The sequence below is a fragment of the Colletotrichum lupini genome, chromosome 1 (genome assembly GCF_023278565.1).
Source record: "Colletotrichum lupini chromosome 1, complete sequence".
Taxonomy (NCBI): Eukaryota; Fungi; Ascomycota; class Sordariomycetes; order Glomerellales; family Glomerellaceae; genus Colletotrichum; species Colletotrichum lupini.
This window is the reverse complement of record NC_064672.1, coordinates 454,176-474,488: the sequence shown is the minus strand read 5'-3', so window position 1 is coordinate 474,488 and position 20,313 is coordinate 454,176. Positions and strand designations below refer to the sequence as shown.

The window sequence follows — 20,313 nt, the reverse complement described above, 5'->3', positions numbered from 1 at the left end:
TTTAAATTAATAAAGTTAATCTTCTCGCCCTACCCCTTTTATTAAAAAATAATAGTTTCTTTTTTAATTATAAAAATCCTACTATTAAATACTAGGGGGGTATTTATTATAAGGACCTCTTTTAGCTTCGTTACGAAGCCCGCTTTTTAAAGCTCCTTATCCTCTTTTTTTATAAAGTTAATATTAAATAGGCCTAATATATCGTCGGTTTATATTCTAATAATCCTAAATTAGTTACTTTTATATTTTATAACTAATAAGTACGGGTTATATATAAAAATAATTATTAATAATTAATTAATATAAAAATCGTAGTAAGTAGCTTATTAATAAGTACTTAATTTTATAAGCTTATATAATAGCTTAAGTACTTTAATAATCGTACCTTCTAAGTACTTATTAGCTATTTCCTTTAGTAAATAGGCTAGGATTTTCTTTATAAGCCCTATAACTAATTAGGTATAGGCCTAGGTAATATTACGGCTCTAAATCTCGTATCCCTTCTTTTATAATAATACTATTAGTATTATTATTAATTATTAGCTATAGCGCTATATAATAAGTAATTATATAAGTAGCGTCGCTTTTTTAACGTTACCGTACCCCTAAATTACGTATTTAGACTTCTTATATAGCTAGGGTATTCTTTTCCCTTTAATTTTATAAACTATTTATAATTTAAATATATAGAGGTTTATATATTTTTCTAAGTTATATAGGATAAATCGATAAACCCCTCGATCGTAAAGAGTATTTATTTTAATAAGATCTAATCCCTTATACGGCTTTTTAATAGTTATAATTATGCTTTTTTACGTAGTTTAACCGCTAGTTTAAAATCGGCTTTCTTTTTTATTATATAAAAAGTATTAATTACCTCGTTATTAATAATAAATTATTATATTAGGGCTTACTATCGTAGTCTTTTATACCGTCTCGCTAGTAGTATTAGTGCCTTCTTAATAATTTCTTTTTCCTCGTTATTTATTAGTATTATTATGACGATTTTATTAAAGATGATTTCTTATACCTCTATTATAAGTTATATAATTTCCCTTAGCTCTTCTTTTTTTTATAAGTTAGAAATTACCTTATTAAAATCTATATAATACGGTCTAATTATTATAATTAATATTTTAAATAGCTAGTTACGATCTCTCGTAACTATATAAGAGCGCTTATTAATAAAAATTAACTTATATAGCCTAGCCTATTATTAAGTAATTTCGTACTATATTTATATATCCGAATTTAGTAGTATATCTAAATTACTTCTTATATTGGGCTTATTATATATAATAATTACCTTATTAACTTACTTTTTTATACTTACTTCGCATAGTACCCGTATTATTTTTTTAATTACTTAGGCTCGTTAGTTTATACTTAGTAATAGTAGCGAGGCTAAAGTCGTTTTTAAATATCCTCTAAATATTAATAGCGTTAATATAAGTCCGTTAGGCCTTATAGTATTATTATAGTATTTAAGTACTATTTAGAAGCATTCGTTATTAGTAAAATCCGGATTTTCCTTTTTAATAATTCTAAATACCCTTTTTAATTATTAGTGTGCCCTTTTTACTTTTTTAATACTATAGTACGCTTTAACGGGTACGACTTTTAACTATATACTATAAGCCGTCGTATTATCCCTAAATTTTACTAACTTAAAACTAATATTAGCGTTAGTCTTAATACTATTTAGCGGTCCTTAATATATATTAATCTAGCTTTTTCGTAGGGCTACTTATTTTATTTTTATTTATAAATCTTAGAGGAATTACCTTACTTAGAAAGATATAACTACGTCGATTATATATAATACTAGCCGACTATTTAAATAGAAAATATTAATAACGATTTCCTAGTTAAAATTAAGCTTATTACGTAATTTAAACTTAAATTTACGTAGGCTTTGCGTATTTATTTAGTATTAATAATATACTTTCGTTAATTACTTTAGTACCCCTATTTTAATATTATTATTACCTAATTACTTTAAGAGGTTATATAACCTCGTAACTAACGAGTACCTAAATCTCTAGTATAGTTTTCTAAGCTTACTTTTCGTTAGGTAATTAATTAACTTCGTATTATTAATAAGCTTTATAAACGTATACCCCTATTATTATTTAACTATTTCGAAGCACTTATTACTAAAGATTCTATTCCTCGTATTATTAAATATAATACTTAGTTAATCTATATTTTTTAAATATAAGAAAAATAGGGTATTAACGGGTAAAATATAAAAAGTTATTATTTTAAAATACGTCTCTATTTTTATTATACTTAGGGTAACGATTTCCTTACCTAAGCTAAAACTAATCTTTATAATACTTACCGTTAACGTATTAAGCATTACTAATATAATCTTTTATAATACTTAGAATTACCCTTTTCTTTTAGTTAACTATTACGATACCTTAGTATTTAAAATAATCTTATAAAAATTATCTAGGCTATACTTTTTATTTACGTAAAATACTTATATAAGCTTAGTATTTAAGGGATCTAAGTAATATAAAAAGGACCCCTCTAGTTACCCTTAAATTTACTTAGTACTATATTCTTTTTTTTTTAAATATTAAGAGAGATAGCGTCTTCTCTTTAATTATTAAAAAAATAGGCTTTGGCCTTATTAAATTTACCCTTTTAACTACCTCCGTATCCGTTATCTAAAGGACCTTCTTTTACTATTTATAAATAAAAACCTATTTATTAAAAGCTTCTACTACTTTTTATTCGTTTAGCCTTATATATCCTCTAAAAGTTAATAAAGTAAAAAAAGAATAGTTAATATTATCGATTTTATTATAATCTAATTTATTAATATAAGGGGTAAGATTTTCTTTATTTTTTAAATTTTTTATAAGGGGTATATATTTTAAGCCGCTATTTTAGCTACCGTTACTAGGTTTTATACCCCCGGATCTACCCTTATATATAATAAAAAATTAGTTAAACTAATAAGGGCTAGTTTTACTATTCATTACCCTCGACTTTTTATACTATTTATATAATTTAGTACGCTTTTTTTTAGAATAGTTACTTAACTAATATCTATTCTTTTTATAAATATAGTATTACCTTTTTTATTACCCTACCTATAAGTTAAATCTCTACTTATTTAATAAATCTAGGCTTTTTTATTAGCGATTATTATATTTAGCCTCTTTTCTTTTCTTATTATACGTTTAATCGACTTAATATTACTAATAAGGGCCGTCGTATACTTAGAAACAGGTTTAGTACGGTATTTTTATTTTAATATTAAAACTAAATCTTAGCTTCGAATAGAGCGTCTTATAATCTTCGGGTACTTAATATAAGGTTATTTTTATTTTTAATATATACTAAATTATAATATAAAAATATCTAACTTTTTACTTATTTATCCCCTTATTTAGCTAAGTTTTTACTAGCTTATTAATTTAATTAATAAGCTCTTTAAAAATCTCTACTCGTAATTTACCCTCTATTATCCTAGCTATAAATATAAAAAAAATTGCTCATAGCTTAAATAAGAGCTCTAGGTTCTTATTATAAGTCTTAAAGCGGCTTCGGATTATATTAATTATATTAAAAAAGTCGTTTCGATCGAAATTACGTACCGCTTTATAATAATAATTAGAGGCTTTACTTACGAGTACGATATTAATTACTAAATAATACTAATATTCCCTAATTCCGACTTTTTCGTAATAATTATAAAATATCGTTAGGGTTTCTTATAAGACCTCATACTTCCCCCTAAAGTATAATTTCTTTTTTAAAAAGATCTTTTTAAGGTCTATAAATTACCTCGTATTTATTATTAAATTTTCGGTATTTATATACGATCCTTACGTCGCTATATATTATTAATAACTTCGGGTCGTTTACCCTCTTTTTTATTAACTAATTAGTATCGAATTTTGTATTAGTAGCGGTAATAAGTTATAGATCGAAATAAATAGAATTATCGATTATCGTATTTCTAATACTATATTTTACCTCGGTATATCCTTTTATAATAATAAATTTTTATTAATAATTATAAAGAGGAAATCTAGGTTATTTACCCTTTTTTAAATTCATTAAAATAATTATACGCTCTATTAACCTATACCTAGTTTTATAATACGAATTCCTTCTCTATAATTATCGCTATTAGTATTTTATATAGCTCTCGTAATTATAATTACGTTATTAATACCTCTTACTTATAAAAGAATTTATTAACTACTTTTATAATTCTTAAGCTTATACTCGCGAACTATTTATCTAGCTAATAACTAAGGTTATTTATAATTTTATAAAATAGGGGTTACCCTTATAGCCCCTTTTTTTATAAACCTTAGTTAAATAAATTAATACTATATTAATTTACTTACTGTTAGGCTAATTCGCGATTTTATATATTTACGTCCCTTAATAGTTTAGGTTAATATTTACTTATTTATAAGGGATTAAGATTCTATTTAAAATCGGGTTTTGTCCTCTTCTTTTTTACCCTAACTTACTAAGGGTCGTATTTTAGCTTATACTTATATTAATAATTACTAACGTATTTAATTTTAATAAAAATATATTTAATCCGCGCGCTAATTATAATAAATCTGTACTTTTACTACTTAACGAATTTATTAAAGTCTAAGAGATTCCCGCTTCTTTTTACTATCTTACTATTATTTTCGTTTTTATTATTTTTAGTAATTATTACTACCTTTTTAAATTACTAACTATCGTATTTATTAAAATCCTCCTTTTTATTTAATATAAAAAAGTAGGTTTTAGTAATTCTTTTTTATAATAGTAGTAGTAAACGTTTATATTACCGTAAGAAGATATAATAATTAGTCTCGGGATTTTTACTAATTACCGATTTTTATTATCCTATATATTTCTAGCTTCTTAAGCCTCGTATTTTTTATAATTTCTAAATAGCTTCCTTTTTTAACTTACTTCTTTTAAAGCAGTATTTTATAAAAATAGTTAAAAATAAACGCTAAGTAGCTTATAAAAAAGCTATATAAGCTATTAAAAACTATATAGGCTATTAAGTATAATTAACGAAATTAAGCCCTCTTTTTTATAAAATCGTAAATTTTAAAAACTTATTAAAAATACTTATTTATTATTTATACGTAATAAAGTTAGATATTTTAAAAATCTTATTTTTTATAACCTCTTAGTACCCTATTTTATATTTTTTAAATAGTTTTTTTTGTTATTTAATTATAATTAGGTAATTATTACTTATTAGCGATCCCTTTTATTACTTAGTTAATTTTTTAAAATTAGTAATCTTGCGCCGGGAGCTAGTATAAAAAGAAGCCTTTTAGTAGCCTTTTAAAAAATTCTTTTTTTTTCCCCTTAAATCCTCGTTTTTTTAACCTTTTTTCAAATTAATAATAACTTTAATAAGAAGTTATAAAACTACTTTAGGGTAGCTACCTTTTTTTTAAATTAATCTCTAAGATCCGTAATATTCTTAACTTAATATTATTAAGATCTCTAAATCCCCTCCTCCTTTATTAAACCGTCCCTTATATTATATTTTTAAATAATACCCGGGGGGTAGTTAAAAGAGCTATAAAAAAGTTATTTAAATTACGGGCTTAAAGTCGTATTTATAAAATCCTCGTAATAATAAACTTTTTTATATACTATAAATCTCTTAGCTTAATAACTTTTATAAAGTTATTTTTATTATTAAATAAGAATATTTACGTTTAGAGATCCCTTTTTTTAATTACATAGTACTCTTTTATATTATATTATTAAGCTCGTTCATTATACTAATTAATTAAGTAAGTAGTTATTATATAAGTGTTTTTTTTTACTAATTTAACTAGTTAATTTTTAATTATAAGCCGGTTATAGAAAAGTCGTTTAGTAAAAAAGCTACTCAGGGCGATAATAAAAAGCTAGTTACTTAAGTAGTTCCGTTAATTAACGTAATTTAATATAATAAACGTCGACCTTTTATAAATAATAAAGGGCTACGATTACTTAATTCCGTATAATATTTAAGAATTACTTCCTTTTTTATCTACTTCTATAAAGTTAATTAATATAAATCTCTTATTTTATATAATATTAAAAAGTCGTCTTTTTTACGTAGCGAAATACTTTACTAATCTATAATAATAGAATTTAATTATTCATTAGTATTAATATCCTTATTATAAAGTAGTTAGTTCGAACCGTAGTTAATAAAGAGATTAATTAAACTATATAAATATTTATATAGTAAGTATAAAAAGGAGGTTCTAACTATAAGTTAGGCTAGCTATAATAATCGTAAATAGGGCCCCTAATTAGCCCCTGCGTAGTCGGCTATATACCGCGGTCGAATTAGACTTCTAATCCAATAGACACCTTTAGAGGTATTTCACAGCCGATAACAAGTCCTCCCGAGAAACGCTTAGTTCTTGTCGAGGATAGCCTAAAATACGATGGAGCCAAGGGGAATGATTGGGTAGCCCCTCCAAGGTAAAATCAGACCAAACATCGAACATAAATTACTTCAGTATCTGACACTTCACGGAAAAGCGTCATGTATCAAATTCAGAAAGATTCTGTCACAGAAGATCTGGCTTCACGAAACGACGATGATGATGAATTTGCTCCGACGGAAACAAACCGCTATGCTCTCTGTATGGAGCTTTGCAGGCAAGATTATTCTCAGGGCGGTTTTGTCCATTGGGACTTGTAAGTCTTAATGTCCTTCTGGCGCGGTTCGGCTCATGATACAAGTACGTCTACAAATGTTGACTTGAATCAAAACAGCTGTATCAAAAGGTGCAACATGAGCTTTCATCAGGACAGAAGTCATGATCTGAACATGAACTATATACGGCGATATGGGATTGCTAGATTCGCATCTCTGGCTGCGATCAGACCGCTTATGGCGGCAGCGAAAAATTGGTGAAGAAATCGTGGTTTACCAGTCGTTGCTGCCTTCGCTGACGCTTCGAATATGGTACTCAGATTCAATTTGAGTAATTACGAAGATGGCTAGCCGGCCTTCATTCCAAAGGAATTCCTTCCAAATCTTCAATTCCACGCTCTTTGATTCTAGCTTCAACCACTCAACGGGTCGCGACTAAGATTGTTTGCCAGCAATGTGTGTGTCGGTAACGGCGCGTGATAGCTTCCCTCTCTGGCCAAAGCACTGCGCCATACTTCCGTGAGAGCAATTCAAGCACAATCGTCTCGAAGTCATCCCATCGTTCCGTGATATGCGTGACCTTTGCCCTGACTTTGTTCTGGGCATCCTTATTGACAGTGTCCTTCACAATCTGACGTAGACGACTGATTTGCTCCTTATCGCCAGTCATAAACTCCAGCCGAGCTATGGCGAGTGAGAGGGCTGTATCACCTGCCTCGATCTTGTCTATTGTTGCATTGCGAGTAGAGCTTTCCGCGTCGTAGAATCTCGGGTATCTCTTTGACATTCTGAAGAGTGCCTTTCCACCCTCTGACAGAGGACCCGCACCAGCGACAGCCTGGAAACGCAGCGCACCACCGTGAAGGAGGGTCTTGACAGCAGCAATGTCGCCTAGGAGTGAGGCCACCATGAGCGGTGATACGCCATCAGGTGTCACCTTGTTCGGGTCAACACCAACCTCAAGCAGCTTTGCAACTGTATCCTCCACTGCCAGATGAAGAGGCGTTGCCCCATTAACACCCGCAAGTGTTGGATCCGCCCCTTGATCTAAGAGTCGTACCATCAACTCAAGATTGCCCGTCATGGCAGTGATCATCAGCGGGGTTTCACCGTCACCGTTGGGACGGTTCACGTCGGGGTCCTTGGCGAGGATATTATCGAGAGCATCTGAGATGTCTGGATAGTCTTTGCTAATCGGATCGCAGTAGACCCTGCACGCAAATTGGAACGCTGTTTCTTTCTTTGGACCGTATTGGCGCGATGATCGATGGGGATTTCCGTGCCACATTGCATCAAAAAGCCGCAAATCACGTAAACCCATGGCTAAAAAGAATGGAGGAAGGCCGTTGTCTGGCGTCGCGATGATGTCAGCCCCCATTTGGGTCAGTATTACAGCTAGGTGCCTGAACTTCTTTTGAAGACACAGCTGCAAGGGGCTGGAGATGCCCTGGAGACGGGCGCCGTCTGGATCTGCTCCTCGGTCTTTGAGCAGTGTTTCTGCAAGGTCCTCAAATCCATACTTGATAGCGGTATGTAAAATGGTGGAACCATTGCTAAGGGTAGTATCAATGCTGGGAAGATAGTGCGCAAGAAGTAGCGCAGATTTGATGCATCTGTCCCTTTCCGCTTCCTCTTGACTTTCTTGTTGAAGGAAAAGTAGAACTCTTGGTATCCCATGTCGGGCGATGGTACCGAGAGCCATTTCGACGGCAACTGGGTCTTTGAACTGGCAATATTTATCGCCGGTGCCAAAAGGCAGGCACTCCATTTCGACTAAAGAATTGAGCACTGGTACATCGAGACCCATATGTAGTAGGTACGTGGGGACCAGGAGCCCAGCGTCTTCTCCCGATAGGAAGAACTCGTGGCGTAGGTAGTGGTGGTGTAGTTCATTTAGTCTTGAGATAATGGGGTAGGCCTCCGCTGTTGATGTTTCCAGGTCCACTTTATACTGTTTGATCACTGTGAGTGTAATCCGAAGGACTTCCTTGACGACGACGGCGTCGGAGCTACCCAATAGATGTCGGAACAATGGTCCGTGACGGTTATAGAGGGACCATTTCGTTGCACCGGCCACGGAGCCTGGAGACCAAGGGAGGCTGGATGATGCGGACGATACAGAACCGGACACCAAATTCTCCCAGAGTGAATAAATCAATGGGTCGATAGCCTCGGAGAAACACTTGGTAAGTCTGAGCCAGTGTTTGCTGGCATAAGGGAGGAACAGATGGATGTCGTCTTGGATTTCTGATCGATACTGGTGTAGGTCATAGTTCAATCGCTCTAAATCTACGTTGGAAGCTCTAGCTCGCCTGTCGAGGGACATAAGGGAAATGAGTCTTCTTGTCAGGGCATTGGACTTAAGATCGAGTTTGCCACAGTACCAGGAATCTTGTCAAACGAAACATTCTGGGCATGTGACATGCTATTCTCGAATACCCCATAGTTGAGATAAGTGACACAGATGGCACCGAGTTCAAACTCTGCTTGATGCAGATGAAAGTGGTAAGGAGAAGCTGCAGGCAACGCCGGGGCTTGAACGAGGTGTAACAGGACACTGTGATGAATGAACCTGATACATGAGTCCTCCTCGTCAATCTCCAATAGACTGCCACCATATGTCGAGGCCAAAGTGAATCCGGAGGGATGCAGAGTTGAAGAACTCCAGATCGAGGATCCGGGTTGGACGTTCAGAGCCACACGAAGCTCATCCAGTGAAAGACATGGGTCTGCTGACGCGATAAGCTGGAAAACTCGCGATCCGTACTTCATGTCCGGGATTCTTAAAATTGCTTGATCAAACGCCTGTGGAAGATTTCGGGGAAGATTGTTGATGATGTCGAGAATTTCAGACTCAGAACGAAGTTCTCGAGTGTACTTGGGGCAGATGGCCTCAATTTGCAGTGAGAGCCACAGAAACATGCCCTGAGAACGTACTAGTAGCTGTTCCTTGACTAGCTGTTCAAGCCTGCTTGATATTGGCCTGATGAGCTTCCAGTTTTCGACCTCGGCCGATATGTAACTTTCCAGGTCTAAGGATCTGTCGACACTTTCGAAAGAAATAGTTTGGGTGATACCAATTGACGATGCTGCAACGAATTTGCATCCAGATGTGGGTCGGGAAGAGCAACACAGTTTGACTCGTCTGAATTGCATAAGTCGATGAAGCTGACCGAGAACTGATTCCACCTCTTCCAGAGGATCTTCGTCCAAGCCATCCAGGACCAGTACACATTGCCAGACTGGTGGTGTTATGGAGAGCAAGAGGTCAATACAAAACTCGGCATGGAATACTTGATGCTTCATTTCGTGTTCGTCTAAAAAGTTGTCCAGGAATCGGGCCAGAGACGAATTTCTCAAAACTTGATGTACAATGCTGCCGAGGATATTGTGGTCTTGCAAGGTTGTTTGATTGCTGTTTTTGCAAAAGAAGAATGCTACAGATTGGAGTCTCCTTGGATCTGTCGTAGCTAGATCTTTGTGGCTGGTCAGCTTCTTCGAGAATAAGATATTGACAGTTCAATCGGACCAAACCATGTGAAAGGACCGTGAGATGTAAACGACAAGGAAAGTGGCTGACTGACTCTCAGCAGGATTTTTATGTGCGATCAAACAATCTGCCACCACGGAGGCCATGGTGACAGTCTTTCCAGACCCCAAATTACCCTGCAGCCACAACGTTGCTGAAGTCTTTGTGTCCAGCCACTCTTGGTAGCTCTTGTCGTTTAGGATCCAACTAGAGGTCCCCTTCTTTCGCTCCCTCGTCCAAATGGACTCGAACTCCTTCTGATTGGGAGCCAAGGCTTCAAAAAGTCGATGCGCACGCGTTTCTCGGTCCCGATGAGCGGCATCGCGGGAAATCATAACCTGGAATCGGCTGAATCTCTCAATAGAAGACAAATTGCTTTCAACATTGGCCTTTGCAACCAGTACTGCTACGCGATTTTCAATCAACTGACCCCATGATCGCAAGTCGTCTTCCAGTGGTTTGAAGACCGAGTCGAAGGTGGAAGTGAAAGACGTTGCGAGGTGAGACGCAAATGATTTATGGGCGTCGATGGTGATCTTTTTGCATATTTTGATGAAAACAATGACATACTCGCACATGTACGCCTGAGTCTGGCGACAGGTGGGAAACAGCAAGGCGAAATCCTTGTGGAGAGAAGACGATTTACCAATCCTCATCAGAAGAGTTGAAACTTTGTCGAAATATGACAGGAAGCTCAGTGATATCTATAGCGCTCGTCAGCTATCCTAAGCATCGGAATGACAACTTGCAACGACTTAGTTCAGAAAAAGGCTTGACGAACATACCTCCAGAGTCATCCTGACCGTGGCCCAAACCCCAGACGCCAAGAGGTTTTGGGCGCCTCCAACAAGGACGTCGCCAATAGGGGCAAATTGACAAATTCTCTCCAGAACAGTGACGAGACGGGTGGCGTTGGGCCTCCAAGACCGGTGACGGTGAGCCCCATCTCGATTGATCTCTTCTGTTAATTGCAAAACCTCCATGGCGGTTGGTGGACTTCTTGTCTGCAAGTTCTTGAAGCGGATGTGAGAGTCATCTTGATGGCGCTTGAGAGAAACGCTGAATTCTGAAATGGTTTGAGCCAGACGAATCTCAGGTTTCAGTTTCCCCACGGTTGCTACCGCTGTAGAAATGTTCTCCATTCTGCAATTTTTGGACTGGTTAGGAGTATTGATCTGGAACTGGTAGAGAGACTGAATCTTCCAAGGAGGGAGAATGGCGGTTCAACGTTGACTGCAAATGCCCTGAAGGAGCTTGGAAGTTGGACAAAAGTAAGCAACACGGATGGTCCCTGGTCTCGTGGTGAGCTCGTCAGACCGAGCCGTAGGACTGCTTAGGTGGCAGTGCCTCAATGTGACCGCTGTGTAACTGCATCGGGGCCTTCATTTCAACTCATTGGCTATTCGAAATATCGACCAGTGAGCTTTGAAGGATGCATGCAGCTCATAAGGCAGCGGGCGCAAGGGGTGGCTAGGCATCCATGGATTCTGAGACGTCGTGTTGGTCTCCGAAATCACGATTGATCAACCCGGCCAAGCCGGCTTGGCTCCCAAGCATTGGCAATATCATTCGTCCTGGAGTAGAGCCTGGTCGTCAACTTTCCGAACGAGGTATATGATGAGATTGACAAGGGGACGAGAGACGCCCCAGATCAGGCTGGGCTGACAAAAAACCATAGAACAAATCATGCGCCAACAAACACCGCATGCTATGCATATAGATAGCTCTTGAGTCCGTAAATCTTGAGTGCACTCTTGGCACTATTCTGAATCGTCACTGTTGCTTTTCTCCACCCAATTTTGAGCCCTCGATGCAAATTTGGAAATACCCAGGACCAAAACGCCGGCGAGGAGTGCAGAGGTTGCGGCTTAGGTGAAGTCAATATGCGAGCAAAAGAATAAGAGTCATCTCAAAAGACTTACTGATGGTGAAAGACCAGCCGACCCCAATGGCGTCGATCATTGGCACCAAACCGCCCACGCTGCCAGCTCCGAAACTGTACTGAACGATGTATTTACTACTGATGACAGCTGTCCTGCGTTCCGGCATTGCCTCTGATGCAATGTATTAGTCCAGGTCGAACCGTCGAAGACGCAACAAGATGGCAGGGAAGGCTCACCGGCGGAGTATGTGTTCAGACCGCTAAAAGACCACATGAGGCCGAGACCCTCAAAGAAGCAGCTGACGATGGGCAAAGCGATTCCGCCGACTTCCTTTTGCACGCTCCACCCGTAAATCAGAGTACCGGCAGGGAGAACGAAGAAAATTGCTGGCAAGCTGCTCTTGAGTCTATCCTGGGGCAAACGGAGACCATTACGCTTCCGGATGTATCGCTTAACGGTGTGGTCTGAGACTCTGCCGCCGATCGTGCTTCCCATTAGAAAGCCCGCTCCGGGGGCAAGATAGAAAAGTCCACTGATAAGAGGCGTAGTAAGGCCGAATCGAGGGTTGATGACTCGTCGTATGGAACTCAAAAGGCCGTACTGGTTGAATCCCAGGAGTCCACAGGCGAAATTCTGCGAGATGGATCAGATTACGAGCTAGAATCGGGTTGGGGGAAGAGCAACTCACCGCCGCAACGATGTTGGGATACTTGAACTGGCGGAGAACGCCCATCGGATTGAACGCGTGGCCCAAGTCGCCCAAAGACCGAATAGGAGTTCTCTCTGCGACGGCGATCTTGAGATGCGCCAGCTGGCTCGCTTTTGGCACGAAGAAGAAGGCCATGATGAGACCGAGAAAGGTCATGCCAGCCTGGACCCCATAGATGACTCGCCAACTGGTGAAGGTCACGATGACGGCTCCCGTCAACGGCGCTGAAAGCTCGTCAGTCGAAAGACTCTTGGGCACAATGATGGAGTAAGGTAGTCAAACAACGTACCAATTGCGTTTGCCGCCACACAGCTGCCCAAGAAACAACCCACTGCAGTTCCGCGAGTTGTCTAAACAGTAGTCAGGCTCAATATGATAAACATAAGTGGCACAATATCCGACTTACAGGCTCAAAGATATCTGCCAAGATGGTTTGCCCTGCAACTAGGAAGAATGGACCAGTTGTTCCTCCGATGACCCAAATCGCTGTGAAGCAGGCAAAGCTATTTGAGAGCGCCGATCCTATCGAACACAAGGTCAAGAGGCAGTTGGCTACGAGATAAGTCGTTCTGCGACCAAGGATATTACTCGTCGGTAGCCATATCAAGGCAGACATAGCCATGGCAATGAAGACGCCAGCATTAGCTGTGGTAATGGCATGCGTTGAGACGTTGAAGTCGGCAGCAACCTCGGAAGTCGCTGTCAAGATGGAGCTACCAGAGAAGGTGACGGGCAGGGCCATCCAGCAAACCACCGCAAGCGTTACCCATTTCTTCCATGTTGGCATCTCCATCACCTCGTCATCTGCTGCAGCCACGGGTCGAAGAGGGGCTGCCGCCGTCGGAATGGGGCCGGTAAGCGGATCGGGGCTTAGTTGAGGGATCTTGACAGCGGCGGTCAAGCCGTCCGGCTTTTCGACATCTGGGGAACCCATTGCGAGGAAATCACATTAAAGAATTGAAAGTAAGCTGATCTCTAAGCTAAAGTATCGTCAGAGGAGGAATACTGCCTCGGGGAGTCCTCCGAATGTATATAGTCGGGAACTCCTGCAGCTCTCCGCCGGTCGGACACGCCTTCGGCAGGCGAATTTTCTTCCATTTTTTCACTACACCTTCTCTGACTCAAATATTTCATAAAGTGGGCCTCGTAGGGCGACGTGATGCACGCATAGGCGACGTGATCAAGACCAGCCCGGACTTGTGACGGAAATGCGAGTGAAATAGGGCGCCAGTGGTTGGTTGCTTGGTCTGAGGAGTCGGCAATATGACATGAAGCCGACTAGAGATGGTTAAGCCCCTGGACTGTTTGTGGGGTAAAGATCGTGACATAAAGCTCGGCCAAATCCACATTACGCCGATAATGTGGAGAAATCACAGTATTTTATCGGCATATTGCGCGATTTATGCCGAACTATCTCGGCTGGGCTAAAGCTTTCTCCCCCAGACGTCTAGCTGTGACAACAAAGAAACCTTTACCAAACAAGTGCTGATGACTAGGTATCACGCAGCGGTAGTATTCTAGGAATAAGTCACAAGCCGCAGCAACTTTGAAAGGTGAAGGGATATCTTCAAATATCCCTTGAGACTCTCGGTATCCCTACACGTTTCCCGAAAGCATTCAATCGGACCTCACGAGGGCAATATCCTAATCAGCCATATCGATTGACCACCATGACATCGGAAGGCGACGCGTCCAGTGCGGAGGATAGGGTCGCTTTGAGATCCGCTCCGGTATCCTCATCGGCTTCCTCCCGACCAAAGACCAAACCTACCGCGTGAGTATTACAACTTGTCGCGCCGCAAAGCTGCGGAAGGTTTCCAGATGGTTAACAACGGCGATTCCGCCATAATAGTTGCCGTAGGTGTCACTCGCGCAAAGTGAGGTGTTCCGGCGGGCAACCATGTGAGAATTGTCGCCAAGCAAGCAAGGGTGTGGAATGCACATATCCTCGGCGGAACCGCATGGTAAAAGTTAGCCAGCGGTATGTTAGAACCAGAGATATTCATACCTCGGACCCGCGATTCCAAGAGCGACTGTTGTATCGAACTAACTCGGTTTCCCATAGTTATATCGATGACCTTATTGCTGAAAACCAACGATTGAAGAGCAACAGCGGCATTGGAAGTCAATCTCGAGCAGCCAACCTGCTCCCAGATCTCGCAGTCGTTGCCCCGGTAAAAGAGACAACAGATACTAATGCAACTGCCATCCCAGCGCCATCGCTTGATGAACGACCATGGTTCTTCGACATGAATATTCCACACACGCCGATTCTCATCGGTGAGGCCTCGGACGCCGCATTCGCTACCCGCTTCCGCCAAGCAATCTCATCAGCTGAGAGTAGTCACATCCCGCGGGTGAACTATGCCACAGATGAGAGGCTGCTCGCTCTATCTGATACAGACTGCCCTTGGCCTAGTCCGGCAAGAGCACGTTTTCTCGTCGGGGTTGCCCTGAGATATGTCAGCCGTTGCTACCACATCATTCGCAAGAGCTCGATTCTGGATGCCTTGGAACAGACCCTCCAGAACCCGGCTGAAAGTGATTCGCTTCTCAAGAGTAAGCTTTGGGCGATGTTTGCTATCGGCGCCATGTACTCGACTCGATCTGCCACGTCGGAAAAGCACTTCCCCGGCATGGGCTACTTTGCACGGGCAACTCGCATCCTCCGCATCGTCAGCGAACGACCGAGGATCGATGTTGTCGAGTTGAGATTGTTGCTGGTAAGATGGCTTTGATAAATAAATGTTTTCGATCGCCTCTGAAGTTTTGACAGTCTTTCTACTCTCTTGCGCTCAACCGGCGACATACCGCCTACACTTTTGCCGGCTCCGCGACCAGGCTCGCTGTTGTCATGGGCCTTCATCTCAATGTTCCTGAGACGCAGCTCAGAGATGCAGCCGCTCGAGAGCATAGGGTCAGAGTTTGGTGGACAGCATACATCTTCGACAGGATGTGGGCAGCCAAGTTAAGCCACCCAGTAGCCGTCCAAGACATCGATATCGAGGTGGACCTGCCATCGAATCCGGTTGTCGACGATAATATAGCGGATGACTTTGCCGATGCATCATATTTTGTCGCTAGTGTAAAGCTCGCTGGCCTACTGGGAAAGGTTGTGCCATCCATCTATCGAAGAAGGCTGCAAGACACCTCCTTATCCCATAGAGTTCAAGAGGCGTTGAAGGATCTTCGTGGGTGGTCTGCAGAGCTCCCTCCACAGCTTCACATTGACTCGAAGCCTACATCGGAACGCATGCCAAAGCCCATCTCGCTACATCTCAACTTTAATCAGGCAAGCAATGAAGCGCGACTGCCAGACGGGGTGTGACAAAGCTAATTTTGATTCAAGTGCGCTATCAGCACCACCCGTCCGATTCTGCTCCATGTGCTGCGAACGCATGTCGCATCTTGGGGAACACCAGAGACCCCAGAACCACGAGTTCCGGCCACCGCCATGACTCTCGCAGAAACTTGCATACGTTGCGCTCGTCACACCTGCCGACTGCTGACAGAATGCTGGATCGACGGGTCTTTTGCAACGTTTGACTACTTCTACACGCAGTATCTCTTCTCAGCCGCCACCATCCTCGCTGCATCTAGCCTTCTGAGCGGCAAAGAGAGTCACAATGACAGAGAACAATTTGAAGAAGCAGCTCAGTTCTTGTCTCAGCTGAAAGATAATGGCAACTATGCAGCTGAGGAGTTCTGCCATCATATCGACGCTATGAAGCTTACAATGGCCGCAGCTCACGTGCGCCGTGGTGATTTCGCCGGGGCGGGAGACTCGGCGGCTTTGCTGAACGACACAACAGCGGCTTTCACGGATGCTGCAGTCAACCTCAACCAACCTTTCGCAGAGCAAAACACAACCGCTGGTATGGCGCTTAACGAGCCGTCGTTACAGGAGCTCCTGGCCCAGCCACTCCTCGACTTGCAGTTTATAGATGCGTCGATCTACAATGATGGGGCTCAGGGACTTTATTGGCCAGATTTCAGCCCGGAATCATGGACGCCTGAGACGTGGACTGCAACTTGAGTACCAACCAGATGACTACCAAGCACGCGGATATACACTTGACATGCAGAGATTGGGCAACAAGAAACAACGATTGGGGTTTCAAGCTACTAATATCATTCTACACAGAGGCTGTGGGTACTTGTTGACCCAGCCGTTTTTGGTACATCTCATCCCAGACTGGCCCATCGTCGAGTACGTATCACCAAAACTTGAATGGAATTGCCAGTCTTCTAGCCGCATTCGGCGTCGCACTAGCAGAAGCCGAAGAGCCCGGAGCACCTGATGCCGTGCTGGCCTGTGAGCCAGTAGCGGCCGTAGTCGCTTGGTTCGTCGTCGTGACCGTAACCACGTCGGTCGTCGCGGCTGTGGCAGACACGCTTACACTACCAGTGCATGCCTCCTCGCCAGAGACAATGGTGTAGCTGGTGCTGCAGCCCACCCTAGGGCAGGCACTCTTGTCGCAACCAAATGTGAAGGTCTCTGTTGCCGCTGCACTGGGGCAGCCGCATGACTGTGTCAGAGTCGACACGGTCACGCATTGCGGTGCCTCCCCGGTGCAACTAGGACACAGTGATAGCTCTGTTGCCGTGGGACACCCATCTTCCACCACGGTAGGAAGCGGCACCGGAGTAGGCAGAGGAGTCAATGAATCAGTTGGTAGAATCGAGTAAAGAAACGACTCTGAACTTGTCTGGGCAACAATCGGTGCCGCGCTATCAATGTTAGCAATAAGTCTCTGTGCCAACGGTTGACAGTTTCATACACGAAAAAGAGCGTTGCTACTTGGCCGATCACCTTCATCTTGGTTCTTCTTAACCTTGCCTATCAAAAATGGGTAAAATGTTGTATTATGATGATATTACGGACAGAAACTGAAAGTAATTTGATGAGAGAAGAAGCGAGTCCCACGGCCAGCCCAGCGCGCTCGAGCTCTTATGAAGTCACGAGCCGGTAACACCACCGGCGATCAATTCCTCCTGACAGGACGTCCGTCATTCGTTCATAATCGTCGGTGTACAAACCACCATCCTTTTTCGGCATTGGGGTCTTGGCTTGCAGGGGTGCTATTGCGGAGAGCCCGTATCGACTGGCCACCAACCTCTTTGATTCTACCCTATTGCAGCACCCTTCCAGGAAAAACACGTATTCTCACTGCGGCCAATCCCTCAAAAGCAAGAGTCACACCAGCCGAGACTTAGTCTTTCAAGGCGCTCCTCCTTACGTTTCAGAAGTACGTGGACACATCTAGGGTGCTGATGCCAAGGACTACCAACCCGCGAATCGTTCATTGTCCTCATCACCTTCCTATAGAGGCACGAATGCAGTGGCTCGTGCCCGCGCGGGATATGACGCAGATTTTCAATTGTACTCGCTCGTTCACCTGTGTCAATAGGTATTTACTCAATACCCAAAGGCACATGTACATGCTGGTCTTACTGGCGCTTGTCAGTGGTCTTTCCCTTGGACGAGCATCTCTCAGATCTCTGATGCGTCAGGTTTCTTCGACTGCCAAATATTTGAGCCTTAAGGGCAAACCCAGCAATGTGCAGCGGATCCATTCGGTTCTTGGCATAGAAGTTAGGGCAGGGAAAAGAGAATATGATCGCCACAATCGGCGCCGTATTATACTTGAGAACAAATCCCCAAAAAAACCCGAGATCTTCCACTAACCTCCGATGGATATGATGGCTTTCAGATCTCGGCGCAGTTCATTACCCTGGAATTGTGTGTGAGAAAGGGAGGGAATGCTTTGGAGGGAATAACCGAACACGGGTACGCACTGGGTAGGATGTCAGATACCAAAAGCTTTTGTAATGAATTTTCTTCAAAAAGGATTTAGCTGTGTAGCCTGGAGGGTCGGAAGAAGACACCACGGAAGAGGTTATGCCGACGATAAACATCCCCAAAGCCAACACCTGCACCGGCTTTGGAGACATCGCATGGGCGATAACGAAGCCCACCATAATTAGTGCCTCCAGCGTAGCCAAAGATGTTGTACAAGCACCAAGGTAGAAGGCCACAAGAATCAACAACGTCGCGGTAGCGGTAGAGCGTAGTAGCACACACTTGGTAAAGAAACGTGGAAGGAGGCAATGGCTACGACGGACGACACGTAAGACCGAGAGAACTCATTGCCCCAGTCTGAATTGTAGACCAAAGTCTGCATGAGTGCAAATGCTGATCTGAGCTCGAGAATGAAGAAGGTGGGGAAAAGAGCACGCCGATAAGCCGTGTAGTCTTGGACTGCGCTACCAATTGCCGTCAAGTTTCAGGCGATGGGGTCCGCATTCTTTCTTTCGAAGAACTCATTATTCCTTCCCATCGGAGTGGGTTGCGGAAAGAGTACTGGAAGTATGTCATTATCCAGGCGATTATTGGAACATAGAAGATAATAATCGCGTAGCCGATCTAGACGACGCCGAATCCGACACCCTTAGCACGCTTGTTGGCATGATGCCATGCAAGGGTGCAGCCTCCTCTGTACGCTCACCTGAAGCTGAACTCGGGAGGCAACTTGGTATGGCCAGATAGCGGAGTGGAATAAGGTACCTTAGGGAATGGAAAAATTGGAGGGCGTGATTGTTGAACACGATCGAGGGGAATCGCAAGAGGTTACCGAGACCGATTGCCCCTCCCATAGCGGCGAAGATGAGAAGTATTCGAGATTCTCAAACATCACGGCCGTCTTCGCCTTTGTCGGCAGTCGGCTCGAAGAGACTGTAGAGTTTCTTCCTGAAGTTGACCATGTTTACTAGGGATGGTTTGACTTGAGCTGAAGGATGCGGAAGTGGTTTATGGATGCATCGGGGGGACACTCTCAACATGATACCCTCTTATACCCTTAGCCAAGCAGTTAAAAAGCCAGTCAGACTTCTTTACGCGTGTAAGCATAGCCCTGCGATAGGTGACTGAATTGGTTGGGATAAGCCGACCAAGGCCCTTGGTCGTCTTGTCCAGGATTACGACCTTCCAAAATCTAACTTGATGATAAAAAACAAGGCTATCACAGGTCACAGATATAAGTCGGGATCAGACGAGACAAAAAGGCCGAGGCGTGGTACTTTCTCGCCAGATCTTGTGAACATAGATTGGGACCCCGTCGGCTTTCCGGGTGTACGCCGACGTTCGCCCAGCTCGCCGGCGCCATCATCTATTCTTCTTGGCCAACGACAATTGCCATTGGACTTTCGAAAAGGCTCAACTTCCCCACATCCTGGCAGAAACGCGTCAGGGTTGACGGCCAAGCATTTCCTGACAGCTAAAGGCCCACCATGTATTGTCAATGTACATGTCCAAGATCCCTTGTTTGAGCTTCTAAATAGACTCGCGGAAGATCTGATGCTGCACCAGATCGTTCATCTGACAAGCCCCAAGACAACATCCCTATTGGTGCGGTCGAGCCCATGTTGCGGCTTCTCCTTGAAGCGTTACACGTGACAGTTATTCTAAGGTCCCGTTCAGAGGTGGGCTGTCTTGCACATCTTGAACTCGGAAGTGGCTCAAATAACAGAGAAA

General features: G+C 42.1%; 6 protein-coding genes across 6 annotated transcripts; 2 read left to right on the top strand and 4 right to left on the bottom strand.

The window, feature by feature from the left end:
• Positions 1-2,197: 2,197 nt before the first annotated feature.
• Positions 2,198-2,362, bottom strand: CLUP02_00143 (uncharacterized protein; the record flags this gene model as incomplete). The annotated part of the gene is made up of 1 exon (XM_049279195.1): positions 2,198-2,362. The coding sequence occupies one exon, from the start codon at positions 2,360-2,362 to the stop codon at positions 2,198-2,200; it is 165 nt and encodes a 54-aa protein (XP_049135152.1).
• A 4,081-nt stretch (positions 2,363-6,443) lies between these two features.
• Positions 6,444-6,830, top strand: CLUP02_00142 (uncharacterized protein; the record flags this gene model as incomplete). The annotated part of the gene is made up of 3 exons (XM_049279194.1): positions 6,444-6,466; positions 6,541-6,699; positions 6,812-6,830. 3 exons carry the CDS (start codon positions 6,444-6,446, stop codon positions 6,828-6,830), a joined length of 201 nt encoding a protein of 66 aa, XP_049135151.1.
• Positions 6,831-7,071: 241 nt separating this feature from the next.
• On the bottom strand, positions 7,072-13,713 carry CLUP02_00141 (major facilitator superfamily transporter; the record flags this gene model as incomplete). The annotated part of the gene is made up of 11 exons (XM_049279193.1): positions 7,072-7,093; positions 7,174-8,667; positions 8,952-8,970; positions 9,043-9,690; positions 9,832-9,900; positions 10,324-10,777; positions 10,973-11,253; positions 12,110-12,241; positions 12,307-12,703; positions 12,759-13,028; positions 13,186-13,713. The coding sequence occupies 11 exons, from the start codon at positions 13,711-13,713 to the stop codon at positions 7,072-7,074; spliced, it is 4,314 nt and encodes a 1,437-aa protein (XP_049135150.1).
• Positions 13,714-14,449: 736 nt separating this feature from the next.
• Positions 14,450-16,815, top strand: CLUP02_00140 (fungal specific transcription factor domain-containing protein; the record flags this gene model as incomplete). Its single annotated transcript, XM_049279192.1, has 4 exons — positions 14,450-14,553; positions 14,641-15,502; positions 15,556-16,101; positions 16,129-16,815. The coding sequence occupies 4 exons, from the start codon at positions 14,450-14,452 to the stop codon at positions 16,813-16,815; spliced, it is 2,199 nt and encodes a 732-aa protein (XP_049135149.1).
• A 181-nt stretch (positions 16,816-16,996) lies between these two features.
• On the bottom strand, positions 16,997-17,598 carry CLUP02_00139 (uncharacterized protein; the record flags this gene model as incomplete). The annotated part of the gene is made up of 2 exons (XM_049279191.1): positions 16,997-17,510; positions 17,561-17,598. The coding sequence occupies 2 exons, from the start codon at positions 17,596-17,598 to the stop codon at positions 16,997-16,999; spliced, it is 552 nt and encodes a 183-aa protein (XP_049135148.1).
• Positions 17,599-19,169: 1,571 nt separating this feature from the next.
• CLUP02_00138 (Sodium:neurotransmitter symporter family protein) lies at positions 19,170-19,436 on the bottom strand (the record flags this gene model as incomplete). Its single annotated transcript, XM_049279190.1, has 1 exon — positions 19,170-19,436. The coding sequence occupies one exon, from the start codon at positions 19,434-19,436 to the stop codon at positions 19,170-19,172; it is 267 nt and encodes an 88-aa protein (XP_049135147.1).
• Between the last annotated feature and the right edge of the window lie 877 nt (positions 19,437-20,313).